The sequence below is a fragment of the Sycon ciliatum genome, chromosome 2, assembly GCF_964019385.1.
Source record: "Sycon ciliatum chromosome 2, ocSycCili1.1, whole genome shotgun sequence".
NCBI lineage: Eukaryota > Metazoa > Porifera > Calcarea > Leucosolenida > Sycettidae > Sycon > Sycon ciliatum.
In genome coordinates, this window is record NC_088644.1 from 3,437,236 (window position 1) to 3,451,253 (window position 14,018).

The 14,018-nt window shown below is 48.3% G+C and overlaps 1 protein-coding gene across 1 annotated transcript; it reads left to right on the forward strand.

The window, feature by feature from the left end:
• Positions 1-116: 116 nt before the first annotated feature.
• LOC135808285 (uncharacterized) lies at positions 117-7,169 on the forward strand. The gene is made up of 5 exons (XM_065321453.1): positions 117-639; positions 1,782-1,904; positions 5,725-5,793; positions 6,311-6,398; positions 6,636-7,169. Exons 1-5 carry the CDS (start codon positions 366-368, stop codon positions 6,742-6,744), a joined length of 663 nt encoding a protein of 220 aa, XP_065177525.1. The 5' UTR covers positions 117-365; the 3' UTR covers positions 6,745-7,169.
• The last annotated feature ends 6,849 nt before the right edge of the window (positions 7,170-14,018 follow it).

Sequence of the window (14,018 nt, forward strand, 5' to 3'; positions counted from 1 at the left end):
CCCCGTGAACATGGTAAACCATTGCCGATCAACATGGCCATACCGGTACTCCATAGAAAGGCGTGCATCGCAGAGACTAGCCTTGACCACCACAGTCCACACACCCCCACGCACCATGTGGACCTTCCCTGACGTCCCTTCGCTCTATCACCGTGAATGGCGCGGACTGCCATACCACGCGTATTGCGGTGGTGAAGATGACGGTGTCGATGTAGCTGTACCTAGCTTGCAATCATGAGTAAAATCTAAAGTTCGAAATGTGAGAGGAACATACCTCCAAGTACAAGTGGAAATCAGGCGGATAGGCGTGTTTGAAGTAGACTTCCCGACTTCTACAGCGCTCCGGCGCTAGGCCATCAGTAACCATGGCCAGTGGCGGACGAGCGGAAACCAAGCCACCGATGGTGAGACGACAAAGCAGCGGACATTGCGCCAAGGAGCTCTGGGTTCCCGACAGCGAAGCGGGCGTTTGCTCGTCATGCCAGCAGAAGTTTAGCCTGAGCAAGCGGCGGCACCACTGCCGATGGTGTGGCAATGTGTTTCACGGCGAGCCATGCGCTGTTCGGGAAGATGGCTCTGGCGCTTGGATGTGCAAGAAATGTCTGGACTATACGTCACATCAGGACGCTCTTCGCCAAGGTTAGTTTACTGCTTAGTGAGAGAAAGAGAGAGAGAGAGAGAGAGAGAGAGAGAGAGTGAGAGAGAGAGAGTGAGAGAGAGAGAGTGAGAGAGAGAGAGAAAGAGAGAAGAGAGAAAGAGAGAGAGAGAAAGAGAGAAGAGAGAAAGAGAGAGAGAACATCGTAGATCTACTACTTTAGGTAACTTGTACAAATGGGCCAATAAAACGTCTGTGGTATCCCGCTGTACGCTCGTTCCCACTATTCTAGTCTATGGCATGGTCAGTAAAGTCTTGCACTTGCCTTGCGTATGAACTGCATTGAGATATGAGTTGGGTCAGGTCAGAGGGTGCATGCAGTCTTCGCTAAATCAGGCTTTCATTTGTTTGGGTGGCATACCAAGATTTTCATTTTCAGCCCATTCATAGTGCCTTGTGACGAGGTGAGCATGGAAGGTGAACTGACATTACTTGTACATGTAGTTGACTTCTGACCACAGAGTTGAATGGTTTTAATATTGGGAGGGTCCAGGTTGATTGTCAGCCAGCCAATCCCAATTCGGATTTTTTGAATCGTCGAAGTCACGACCACTACGTCATAGACTAGTGATACTAGTATCGGGTATTTCCACCGTGGCTAAAGCTGACCCACAGGGTGCCTGGTAGAGCGAGGTCTCCGTACCTTTTGAAGTCTGGCTAGTAAGAGAGATATAATTATGTGTAATATGAAAATATATGAGTTTGAATGCGAAATGGCACTTAATAGCCCAATCAATAGGGCAACAATGGTTCATAGCCTCTTTGAACTAAGATCATTCAACTAACGGTGTAACTACTGAAATTTTCATTCCTGTCATACTCTCAGGCCTGTAACCTTCATGCCACTGACCAATGTTGAACAGTCACTTATATACTGCATGCCAACATAATATTTACTTCAAGTATGTTCCTATCACAGGCTGCTCCCATAACTATGCAACTCATACTAACGAGTACCAGCTTACTTCAAACCACACGAGTAAGGAGGGGATTGCACTGCCTAGAATCTGCCCAATGCCATCAAGGAGCTAAGTTGTCTCATGTCACGTTAGCAGAGAACGAATGGAATTTGTTTTAGACCTCCATGTCTCGTGCTTATAATCAACACGGTGTATGGTTTGTTCAGGAGCTCACTTCATGATGTTGTCACCTGATGGCAACTGGAGAGGAGTCCGCGTGTGGGTGACGGCTGGGGGCGTTAAGACACAGATCAACTGGGAGTCAATGAAGTCAAAGTCAAAGCCATCGGGTACGTACCAACCCATCTATCAAAGTCATGCATGTGCGTGCATCGTGTGTGTGTGTATGGTGTGTGTGTGTGTGTGTGTGTGTGTGTGTGTGTGTGTGTGTGTGTGTGTGTGTGTGTGTGTGTGTGTGTGTGTGTGTGTGTGTGTGTGTGACCCAACTGCATCAGAGGATGATGATTTAGTAAGGCAAGCAACTGTGGCGGAGTGGTACCATACCTCATCCGACTTTCTGCAAGACGCTGCACCAGGGACCTCAGTTCAGGACCAATGGATTTCACTACGGGACGCCACAGTTAAAGCAGCTACCTCTGTCCTAGGCAAGAGTCGCCGTCGTCAGCCAGATTGGTTCTCAGCCAGTTCTGCCACTCTCGAGCCTCTCCTTGCACATCGTAACACTCTATTCCAGAAATCTTTAGCAGATCCATCACCTCTGGTCCGGCGAGAGTTTGTCCGCGCGCGCGCTCAGCTGCAAGGGATGCTGTACGCAGTGCTAAGGAGGACTGGTTCCGTAAGACTGCGTCTGATGCCGAATCTAGGACGTTTGGGTGTAAGGCTGTGTGGAACAGCATCCGGGATCTACAGACTGCCCGGCGTGGATTGATTCCCACTAAGTCGTGCCTGATCAAACAGACTGATGGCTCACCATGCTCGTCCGTTGAGGCACAGCAGAACCGCTGGTCTGAACATTTCGAAAAGCTGCTGAACCTTCCAAGCGGCTTTGTCCGATCTGAAATTGACTTGGTCCAGCAGCGCAACATCATGGAACACCTGGCCACCTCACCCACTGCTGAAGAGGCCCAGCGCTGCCTTCGCTATCTTACGAACGGGAAAGCTGCTGGAAGCTCCGGCATTCTACCGGAAATGGTCAAATACAACTGCGACCTATTCTTTGCCAATCTGTTTAAGCTCATTACCGCGGTTTGGGAGGAGGGCGTAGTACCGCAAGATTGGGTGAATGCAGAGATGATACCGATACCCAAGAAGGGTGACCTCACTAGCTGCGACAACTGGCGTGGCATCGCACTCCTCGACGTCATTGGCAAGCTGTTCGGACGCCTGCTGCAAAACCGATTGCAGAAAGTCGCCGAAAGTGTGCTGCCTGAATCACAGTGTGGTTTCCGGAAAGGTCGCTCCTGCACGGACATGACGTTTGTTGTTCGCCAGGTTGTAGAGAAGTGTCACGAGCACCAATCCAAGGGATTCCTGGTGTTTGTCGATTTGAGGAAGGCATACGATTCTGTTCCGCGTGCTGCACTGTGGATTGTCCTGCTGAAGCTGGGTGTCCCAGAGCAACTGGTCAGCCTTCTGAAGTCTTTTCACGACAACATGACAGCCACGATCATCGTTAATGGTTCCCCCACTGAAGGCTTCCCAGTGTGCAACGGATTGCGCCAAGGGTGTACAATGGCACCAGTCCTTTTCAACTTGTTTGCTGGTGCAGTGATGGAACGTTGGTGCGCACGCGTCCAAGAGCGTGGAGTGTCTGGTTTTCCACTCCGTACCTGTGCCGATGGTCAGCTTTTCAAGAGATCTAAGCGTGGTAATGATATGGTCATCACAGATGGTGAGTTTGCTGATGATGCAGCCTTGTTTGCACCCAGCCACTCGGATGCTCAGCGTATGCTTGAGATATTTGCGGAGGTCAGTGGAGCATTCGGGTTGTCTCTCAACATGGCAAAGACAGTGTTCATGGCTGTTGGGCATCAGATCAACGACAGTGACCGTACCCCGCTAAGCGTACAAGGCAACGCCATCCAGCATGTCAGCCAGTTTACATATCTCGGCTCAGTGGTAACACCAGACGGACGATGCCACACCGATGTGTCCAACCGCATAGCTGCTGCATCTAAGGCCTTTGGCAGCCTCTACCCGTCAGTTTTTCGGAACACTTCACTAACATCCAAGACAAAACAACACACGTACACATGCTGTGTGTTGTCGGTGCTGTTGTACGGGGCTGAGAACTGGACACTGTTGCGTGCCGACATACGTCGCCTTGAACAATTCCACAACCGCTGCGTTCGTGTCATTCTCGGCATCTCGCGTTCCAAACAGTGGGAGGACCACCTGTCATCTGCCTCGCTGCATAGAATGTGCGCTACAGAGCCAGTTGCTGACATGGTTGCCCGTCGACGGCTGCAGTGGCTTGGCCACATTGCCAGGATGGACGACCACCGGCTTCCAAAGGCAGTGTTGTTCTCGTGGCTCCATACTCCACGCCCTGCTCATGGCCCCAGGCGTCGATGGCGTGATGTGGTACGCGATGACCTCAAGGCGTTCGGTCTATACACCGGTTGGTACGACCTCGCAGCTGAACGTGGCGAGTGGATCCAGTCCATCTCGGATGCTATTGTTGCACGGCGTTTACGCCTTGAAACGACAGCCAAGTCAGTGTGTTGTGCGATCTGTGAGCGACTCTTCGCCAGTGAAAGTGGACTTCGGCGGCACAAATGCAGGGAAGAGCGACTGAAGCCGATCCATGAACAGGCCGGTGCTGTGTTGTGCGAAACGTGCCATCGTTGGTTTGCTAGCCGAGGTGGATTTGCTGTGCACAGCTGCTCTCCCAGTCTTGGTGACGCTCCAGTTCCAGAGATTGTTGCACCTCGCCCACCTGATTGCAGCCAATGTCATTATCACTGCCACACCTGTGACCGCTGTTTCCGGAGCAAAGCTGGGCACCACCGGCACAACTGCAACCGCAGAACATGCAGCTCTGGCTCCGAGCGCCGCACCATCCCATGCCCGACCTGCTCTCAGAAGTTCACACGTCTCCAGTACCTGGCTCAACACAAATGCAAGAAGTAACTCTGCCCTCCTTGCCTCTTTGAGGCACTGCATCACCTTTAGGTGGCAGTTTCAAGGTTTCAAGGTTCAAGGTGTGTGTGTGTGTGTGTGTGTGTGTGTGTGTGTGTGTGTGTGTGTGTGTGTGTGTGCGTGTGTGTGTGTGGTGTGTGTTTGTGAGCATGCAAGCATGTGTATAAAACCTGGTTTAGACAACTGCCCCACGGTGCAAGCATAACGGTCATTAAAGGCTGGCGATCTTTAGAATAAGGTTCCATGTATTCGTTGGTACCAGAGGTCGCTTAAAACCCAAATTGAATGTATAACTAAAACTTCGAAGTACAAAGTACAAATCAGCCAAGGCTATCAGCGACACTTCAGATAAGGCAGGGAGCGCTTGCCTAAGCGGCTCAAGCGTCTCACTCTTTTCTCTGATCCTCTCTGGTACATGTACACTGTAGCAATACCGGCGGTATGATAATGCTAACTAGCTGTACTACACCTGGGGTGTGGAGAGCCACAGATGCAGTTTGTCAGAACCAGCAGGATCATCCATACGTATGCCTCCTCCCCGTGTATAGCATCCTCACATCTTCACACTCAAGAAGAGGCCATAGCGGATGTGCAAGATGATTTCGAGTTCTCTGAAACCAGTAGGGTTTCGGGTGCATGGAATAACTCAACAGCAGTGCGCGGACCGGGTCCAGGGCATGAAAAGTAAAATCTTTAATTATATGATCAGCGTGGAAGATGAGTAATTCGTTGCAACTCCGTGTTTCACCCACAGGGCGATCATCAGACAGCAACCTTGTCACAGTGCAAGTTGCAATGGATTATTCATCCAAGTTCTTGTTCAAAGTAGCACTGCCCTTGGGTACTGAGCACTGTTTTGGACAGCCTGGAACCTTTCTTTTTATGATCAGCATGGTGCAGTTTATGGCATACTGCACATGTTGTACATCTATGCATTCGTCCATCTTGCACTGTTCCAGCTGTGTTTGTTCACCCATGCGTTTGTGTACTTGCGCTCTATCCACACAGATCTAGTGCTGCAGCAGTCAATGCCCTTGAGCCATGTGTCCAGCATAGAATCCATTTCAGAACAATCAGGTAAGCTGTATCTGTGATGATCCCGCTTTCCTAATCCCTAGCGGCGGATCTCACGTTAATACTATGATCGACTACGACAATCAGCATGCAACTAACTTGGCTATGGTTAGGACCCTAAGGTGAAATGCATTCTCTACGGAACTAGTAACCCTGATTCTTCATGCAAGATATATGCATTTGCCTAACTCTAAAACAACCCGGACTATGTTCATATCTCCACAACAGAACAGAGAGAGAGAGAGAGAGAGAGAGAGAGAGAGAGGGGGGGGGGGGGGAGAGAGAGAGTGTGAATTACATAATCATGTATTCGGAGTGAAAAGGGAATAAAGGAGAAGTTATCGACAGCATAATGTGTAGAGTCTTACCGTTGAAACACACGTAAAGGATGACGAAGAAGAAATAGAGCAACAGCAACAGCAATCAGCAATCGGCGGACAATACGAGAGGGAGAGACAGGAGAAACGCAACTAGAATTGTTTTCACTTCTGTCTTTTCTATTCCTGTTTGCTGTATACAGTCATGCAAGATCCTATACCGTACATTCGGATAATATCAAGCGAGGAGACGCTGGTATTGGAAGCATTTTCCAAGGAGGACTATCAAAGGTATTTTTGGATACTCCTGCCACCCTTTCCTCTGGACTTCTAATAGCCAAGCATGCCTCTCAGTTGCCATAAATATCCGCCTGCGGGCTGGAGCACTAGTACATGTAGCTGTGTGCACTGTGCACACGTTGTAGCGATGATGACATCATGATGACATCATGATGATATCTTGCCGCATTACTCTCTACTGTGTCATACATGTGTGTGCATTGCCTATTGCTCCCTTCTGTATTGCAGATGGTTTAGCGGGCTGACTGCGGCCCTGTATGTCTGTGAACAAGAGCAGAGGCTAATGGACACGCAGACCAAGCAGATGGAGAACTCCTTGACCCGATCAGGAAAGTGATGCCTACAGATCCAGTGAAACTGCAAGAAGTTGCATTATCTTTCACCAGAAGTGTGGCAGAGGTCCGAAGTCGGTCAAGTGGCTCTTAATGATATTGATAGCATACAGTTGAATAATACTGCCGGACAGTTGACTTGATGAGTAATACAAGTAAACATGTGATAACTTTTAAATACACGTCTTTGGTGTGCTTACATATTTTTTAAGTCTTTGAAACCAAGATTAGAAGTTCATGTCATATTTCTCTTGTACACTAACTGTTACTGTCTGGCGGATCATTTTAGCCTCTGGTCCTGGTAATGGTCTTTGTTTAGCTGCAATAAGCTTTGAAATACAGTAGTCTCCGTTTAAAATTAACCCTTTCTCGATAAAATATTTATCAGGTATTTTCAGCAGATGAATGTGATGTGATTCGGCTTCCTTTTCTCAACTGCTTGGTGTGTGCGCACGCACATGTGAGTGTGCGTGAATGCGCGCATGTGCATACATGTGGGTGCCGGTGTGTGTGTGTGTGTGTGTGTGTGTGTGTGTGTGTGTGTGTGTGTGTGAATTTGTGTATGCATGTGTGTGTGCATATGTGTGATCATTATTAATTGTGTGTGTGTGTGTGTGTGTGTGTGTGTGTGTGTGTGTGTGTGTGTGTGTGTGTGTGTGTGTGTGTGTGTGTGTGTGTGTGTGTGTGTGTGTGTGTGTGTGTGTGTGTGTGTGTGTGTGCATATGTGTCTGTATGTATTTTCTTTCATATCGTTGAGCATCACATGCATGTACATGTACAAATATATAGATGAACAGCCAGCATGTAAAATTCATTGTGCTCAATGTGCATTTCGGAGAGTTTATTGATTGAATGGAATTCTTTAAACAGTCACTCTCCTTTCTGTGTGGACGAGTGATCACCGTGCCTGTGCTAGAATCATACAGTTGTCCGGGTCAGTTCAAGGATCCGTAAGAGTTCTGGCGAAGGCCTTCTTTTAAGTTGAAAGGAGCGGAAACCTTTCATTTTTCAGCTGCTCCTCTCCGACTCTCATTTCGTTGTCAAGTGCAAATGTTCTTGAGATCTGATAATGTCATTCAAGTAATTACTGCATATGTATGCATATGTATTTTATGAACGTAGCAGGATGCACACTACTGACAAAGTAAAACAATACAGTTGTGATCATGACTCACTGGCCCGCAGCTGTGATTAGGGTCCTGATGATTGCATAGCTGCCACGGACTGCACGACTACCGATCTGGAGGCTACTACTTACTAGTAATTACAACTGTTTTATGATAGGCGAAGTCTTGAACTCAGTTGAAGTCGGAAAGGGTCATTACAGCTTCCTGGTCATACATGCCTTACGGGTAATGGGGAAAACAGTGAACTGCTTCACTGATTTGTTGGTTGAGATATTGTAGTGTATCATTTATTTCAATGCTCGCACTTGACACCAGTATGAGGGTGTCAAAGTCTTCTCTCTCAAGCCATAGGTAATGAGAATAGAATCAATCATCCGCTTACTTTCCACTACGTAGTAAGCCGGTGTCTTTCCCTGGCAGACTGATTCTCGTTTTCTTAACTGAGTCTCTCCCCAGATCTCCTTCATTTCCTTTCCCCCTATTTTCACATTTTCTCTGTGCAAATGGTTTCCGAGGTAAAGAAAAAGGAGGAAAGGAAGATGTGCTACACACCTACTTCTGAAGTAACAGCAAGATGTAAAGAACTCTTCCTCTCCTCTCCTCCATGCGCTCTCACAGCCGGCTCACTGCTACCCTCAGTAGCCATTACACACACCAACCAAGGAAGGGTTGCAGGTAGATACTGAAATTCCTCCTGACAGCTGTTTCGCCTTCATAAGGCTCATCAGAGAAGGTGATATTGAATAGGATGATATTATCAGGTGGAGATGGTCAGATTTATACTACAAAACATGGGCGCAAGATTACGGGCAAAGTGTGAGAAAATTAATGTTAGCAGCGTGTGATTGGATTTCTCACCTGCTATTTTCTTGGAACCCCTGGCACTGTGTTGCTGGAGAGGTTAGCAGCTTGTGATTGGAGTACTCACCTGCCATTTTCTTGGAACCCCTGGCACTGTGTTGCTGGAGAATTGTAACCACTTCTCATTCTCACACTTTGCCCGTAATCTTGCGCCCATGTTTTGTAGTATAAATCTGACCATCTCCACCTGATAATATCATCCTATTCAATATCACCTTCTCTGATGAGCCTTATGAAGGCGAAACAGCTGTCAGGAGGAATTTCAGTATCTACCTGCAACCCTTCCTTGGTTGGTGTGTGTAATGGCTACTGAGGGTAGCAGTGAGTCGGCTGTGAGAGCGCATGGAGGAGAGGAGAGGAAGAGTTCTTTACATTTTATTGGCCGATTAGTACAGTTCACCATTTGAAATAGTAACAGCAAAAGTATAGCCTGAGTTTATTATACTTGTGTTCACATGCATACCATGTAGCCAGAGGTTTCATAGCAGTTTTACTTTGAGTTCATTCATTCTGTGAACAATACTGCCTTTTATTGGTATTGAAACTTCACATACACAGTGTACTAAGTACGTGGTCAGGCAAATGATGTATCGCGCGTGACTCTTTCGCATACTTGCCATGATAATCGTGCCACTGCTGGCACTAAGCCACTGTGAGTCTGTGACAGTTTCCCTCAACGATCTCATCATGAGTCCGACAGCGAGTCAGGGTGAGCGCTGCCCTTGTCACTTGTGTCTAGAGACGTCTGCGAAGAAGACAAAAGTTCCACTGGTTGTCAGTCGTGCGCTGGACCTGCAGACAGAGAGATCATAATTCAGGATTTAGTCTCACTACTTCAAAGTACATTATAGTTGTGACTCTACGTCTAGCGGTCCTGATCTGCTGACAAGATGAGGAAGGCGAACTATTCTGTCCAGGAAGTTGATGTCGGATTCATCATAGGCAATCTGATGAGTGTCTGGGTTAGCAACAGCAGAGCTGGTGCGGGGTTTCGACGAATCATGGATCCGGGGTATAAAGTTAGTTGATAAAGGTGGTCTTTTACGGCACAAAGCTAACTGTTAGTTGGGGTCTTCTTCTAGGATTTGTCTGACCAGTTCTGAATCATGCTAGCTCAGAACAGAGTGGATCCTGCCCTGACAAAAGGACGATGGCTTCTTCTTCTCCTCCTTTGTCGCCTTTCATACATTCTGTGTTCACTGACTGCGGTTGTGGTGATATCAGTCTCGAGCAGCGAAGGTCAGTCAGTCCTGTCCGGTTACTATTGTCTGTTTGGAAGTCAGCATCTCTGTGACTTGGTGCTGGCCACTGCCATCATCCTGTTCGTCTCCGGCGCCTTTCCCCTCATCGTTCAAGTTCTGTGGCCGATGCGATTCGGTCGGTTTCTGCTGAAGCTCGCTCTGTACGAAGTCGTGCTCACTGTCCTAACCCTGGTGTCCTTCATTCTACAAGTTGCCTTGAAGCGAAGTTCGGGAAGAGATGCAATCGACGCTGTACGCGATACTGGTATGGCATTCACATTTCTAACCTTCGCACTAGGTGTTGGAAATTGCGTTTTGATGTACCGGCTCGTCGGTGTGCACTTTCCTGAGCATCAAAAGAACTCGCTGATGGGATATTTTCAGAGGCGTGTGTCCAGTTCTCTGGAGACTATCTTGTTTGGCCTAAGCATGGTGTTCTCAATCATCTCTCTCACCATTGTTGGATCTTTTGGCATCGAGAGTGGCGTTGTACCAAACACAACCTGTCTGTTTGATATTGAAACCCAGCCAGACACGGTATGCAACGTCGTACGAGTGACGTGCGTGCTTGCGCTCTCCATTGTGCCATTGCTGCTGGTCGAGGTGAGGGTGCGCACGTGGCTGGGGAAGAAGCGCAAGGTGAGGGTGCCGCTTGCTGTGGATTGCTTGCGAATGATAGCCCTTCTGGCTCTGACGATAATGCAATTCACCGCTTTCTCCTTGACTGCGAGGATCTGGAGCTTGATCCTGAACTCCCGGGAAGAACCATTGCTGAATGGGGGTGAGAGGCACGGTGGTGCGGCAGTCATAGCGTTGCTGTTCTTCTCCACAGCTGCGTTTCTGGGAATTTTTGTCAAATGGTCCTGGCAGTTGAGGGCCATTGCGCTTGAGGCTGACAAGGGCATTGCACGCTCAATCGGTGTTCCTGGTGATGCGACGGCTCCGGATGAGGATAATCGCAGTAACGAGTGGCAGTGGCAGTTGTTAGTCCCAGAAGGCCGACCCTTGCGAATTATTCTGTTTGACGGTGGAATGGTGTTGTTCTCTATCATCGCTTTGGCAACGCTGACGAGTGCCAACTATGATGGAGCAGAGAGTCTGGAGAATCTGAACAGTTCGTGTGTCTACGCGGAGAACGAGAGCGAGTGCAATTTCGTCATAGCAACCGCAGCACTGTCTCTTGTCTACCATGTCCTCGTGATCCTGACCAACTGTGGGTGGTGTTGTAGACTGTGCACAGAACGTCAGTGTCCAACAATCCTCAGCATTGGTGTGGAGTATGCCATGCCTGGTGTGGTGTTTATCATGTGGTTATCATCAGCTAGCCTTCAAGCGCATAACAAGACACACAGCGACAGGGTTTACTACAACGAAGCCGATCTAAATGCGGCCATAGTTTTCTCCTTCTTTGCCACTGCTCTCGTCCTAAGCAAGATTGTTGTATCTATGGTGCTACATAGGTCAGACCCGAAAGTCCAGTTCGAAGCAAGGGTAGGAAACTGGAGGCTGATTTGCCTCATTCTCCTTGTCATCTCCTCCCTGCTATCTCTGATCCTGTCGGCACAGCATGCGTATTGGCCCGACACTGCTGGCGAGCTAAGTGGTCAGTGCATATTCGGATCCAGCGCCCCGGCATGCACTACTCTCGTAGCGTCTTACAGCATATCCCTTGCCGTGACCTGTGGCCTGCTTATCGTTTCTGTGCTGAAAATCCGGCATCCCGTCCATCCACTCGCTGCAACGATTCTCAGTGTGCCATGTATGCTTTTGGCCTGGTTGCTGGTGTTTCTTGTCAACATCGAATGGCACTGGTCCATTAGCAACCTCAATGTAGCCCCTTCAAGTGCAATGCAATACAATTCTGGCTACACACTGGCTGCGAATAGCGTCTTCTCAGCACTTCTCTGGTCCCTGCTAGTATTCTTGTGGATTAGATTCGCCTTGGATAGCTTCAATTTCAGTACCCTGTTCCGGGTTCGACCAATCAAAGTGACAGCTGGAGATGTTCCCGCTGACTCTGGAAGTGATGATGACGCTGATGGCCTCACCAACCACGGCGATGAGAGAGCTGCGCTTTGCGGCGTCAGTCAACCAGAAGATGGCGTTGTCACTCCAGCAGGAGGGCAGTTTCTCAGGCGCGGTGTGTGGCCGCAGGCAATGACACACCAGTGTCCAATCATGAAAGATTGCTGGAAGTTTGTCGTCGAGAACCTTCAGCTGGATGGCCTCAGGGACGTGTTCGACCACAGGTATGATCGCTGCTACTGTGAACAGTGCCGTGACACAACCATTGTTGCGCAGCGCGGCGAGGAAGTTTACGTATTACCTGAGGACTGGTGTCGATTTGGACTGAACCCAAGAGCCATGATAGAACAGTACGGAGGGGACACGACAGTGGTGGACAGAATATTCGACAAGAGAGAGGGCTGGCCGGTGGGTTTTCATGGCACCTTCACACCACATGTCAGAAACATTCTCAAGGAAGGGCGTCTCCTCAAGCCAAATGAAAAAACAAAGAGTGGAACAGTCATCAAACCGTGCGATGGTCACTTCGATGCAATCAAGCAACCATCCCCCACACAGTATTTTGACTTCGAGCGCATTTTCTTCTCTCAATCGGTGCGCTACTGTGAGTGCTATTGTAGGCAGGAAAACCCCCCTTCTACTCACCTCTGCGTTCTGCAAGCTCGAATACAGAGAGGCAAGTACGACACCGGCCCTGAGACGCTAGGAGGTGACGTGGAGGAGCGATACATAGGCCGAAGTGAAATGGAGTGGAGTGTGAAGAAGGGCAAATATGCTCCACTTTACGGTTTACTCATTCGCACAGCTTGAATTTGTCCAATGTCCCAGCACCCAGGAAGGAAATATGGCCCCACAAGTATTTTTTTTGAAAATAGCACCTCACAATTCCCCACTGCATTGGCTTGCTTAGTGTTCTGTAGCAGATTCTGACTAGTCTCTAAGCCAACACATGTGTTTAAACCGAATAGGTTTCAAGACCATGTCCTTTTCTCTTTTTCAAGTTTTGCTAAATTATCTTTTGCTCAACGTTCTCTTTTTCTGTTATGGTAGTTTTTTGCCTGGACTCTCCTGTGAAATTCTACAGTAATAGTCTTCTGCAAGAGCTCAAACTCGCACGTGATCACATAGTCCTTAATTAATTAAAATCTCAGGTAAATAATTTTTGGATGAAGGATGCATTGGTCCTAGCAGTGGCTTCACTTTCCTTTATTGATATTGAGCATCGCATGCTGATGTTCTTTTCAGATTCTTTTGCGAATACTCTATAGATGTGTATCCAGGCTCGTAGGAAGCACTTCAGGAGTCGTCAGGCCCATAATGTTGAGTGTGCTAGCTTTGCAGCCAGTCACCTCCCCATCCCTCACCGCATCCCTACCACATAATACATTGTATTGAAAACAAATTCCGTGTTGAAATGCATAGATCGCCTGTGGTATTCTGATTGTACTTCAAGCAGCACGTTGTTCACTACAATGAAAGTAGATAATACTGAGGACATACAGGGCGTGGGCAGGGGGGGGGGGGGGGGGGGGTGCACCCCCGGCCACCCTTAATTAATTAATTAATTAAAAATTCCAATCTTGGGTCGCAGCTGGTTCACAACTTGAGACCACAATACGCGGACCCCTGATCGCATGTGCGACTCTGCACATCACACACTGTAACAATCCCTGTTCATACCAGTGAGTAGTAGGTATTGTACTAATCTCTGGTTCAGACCAAGGTGCTTGAACATCTGAAACCAATCCGCATGCAGTTGACTATTTTGTCTGATGATTGGCCATTTTCAATGAAACTTCTAGTCAAGGGCAACTCCGCTTCGTACCTGCCGTTGTGCAGTGTCACGTCAGACCTCAGTAGACTCAGCAAATGATTTGTATCGCACTCCAAATGTTTTGTTAGAAGCAAAGAATCATACAGACACGCCATGGGTAGAAGTAGCAACACGGTCCATGGAACACACATCAGACATAGTAATTTGTTCGCGTTATGTTTTGTACGGTACTACTCCATGGTTGGAGGTTT

What these genes read in the sequence shown, in the direction of transcription:
- LOC135808285 (XM_065321453.1), top strand. Translation starts at nt 366, where the DNA reads ATGGCCAGTGGCGGACGAGCGGAAACCAAGCCACCGATGGTGAGACGA. An exon ending in ATCCATTTCAGAACAATCAG is followed by an intron (nt 5,794 to 6,310) that starts GTAAGCTGTATC and finishes TGCTGTATACAG; the next exon opens with TCATGCAAGATCCTATACCG. An exon ending in TCCAAGGAGGACTATCAAAG is followed by an intron (nt 6,399 to 6,635) that starts GTATTTTTGGAT and finishes TCTGTATTGCAG; the next exon opens with ATGGTTTAGCGGGCTGACTG.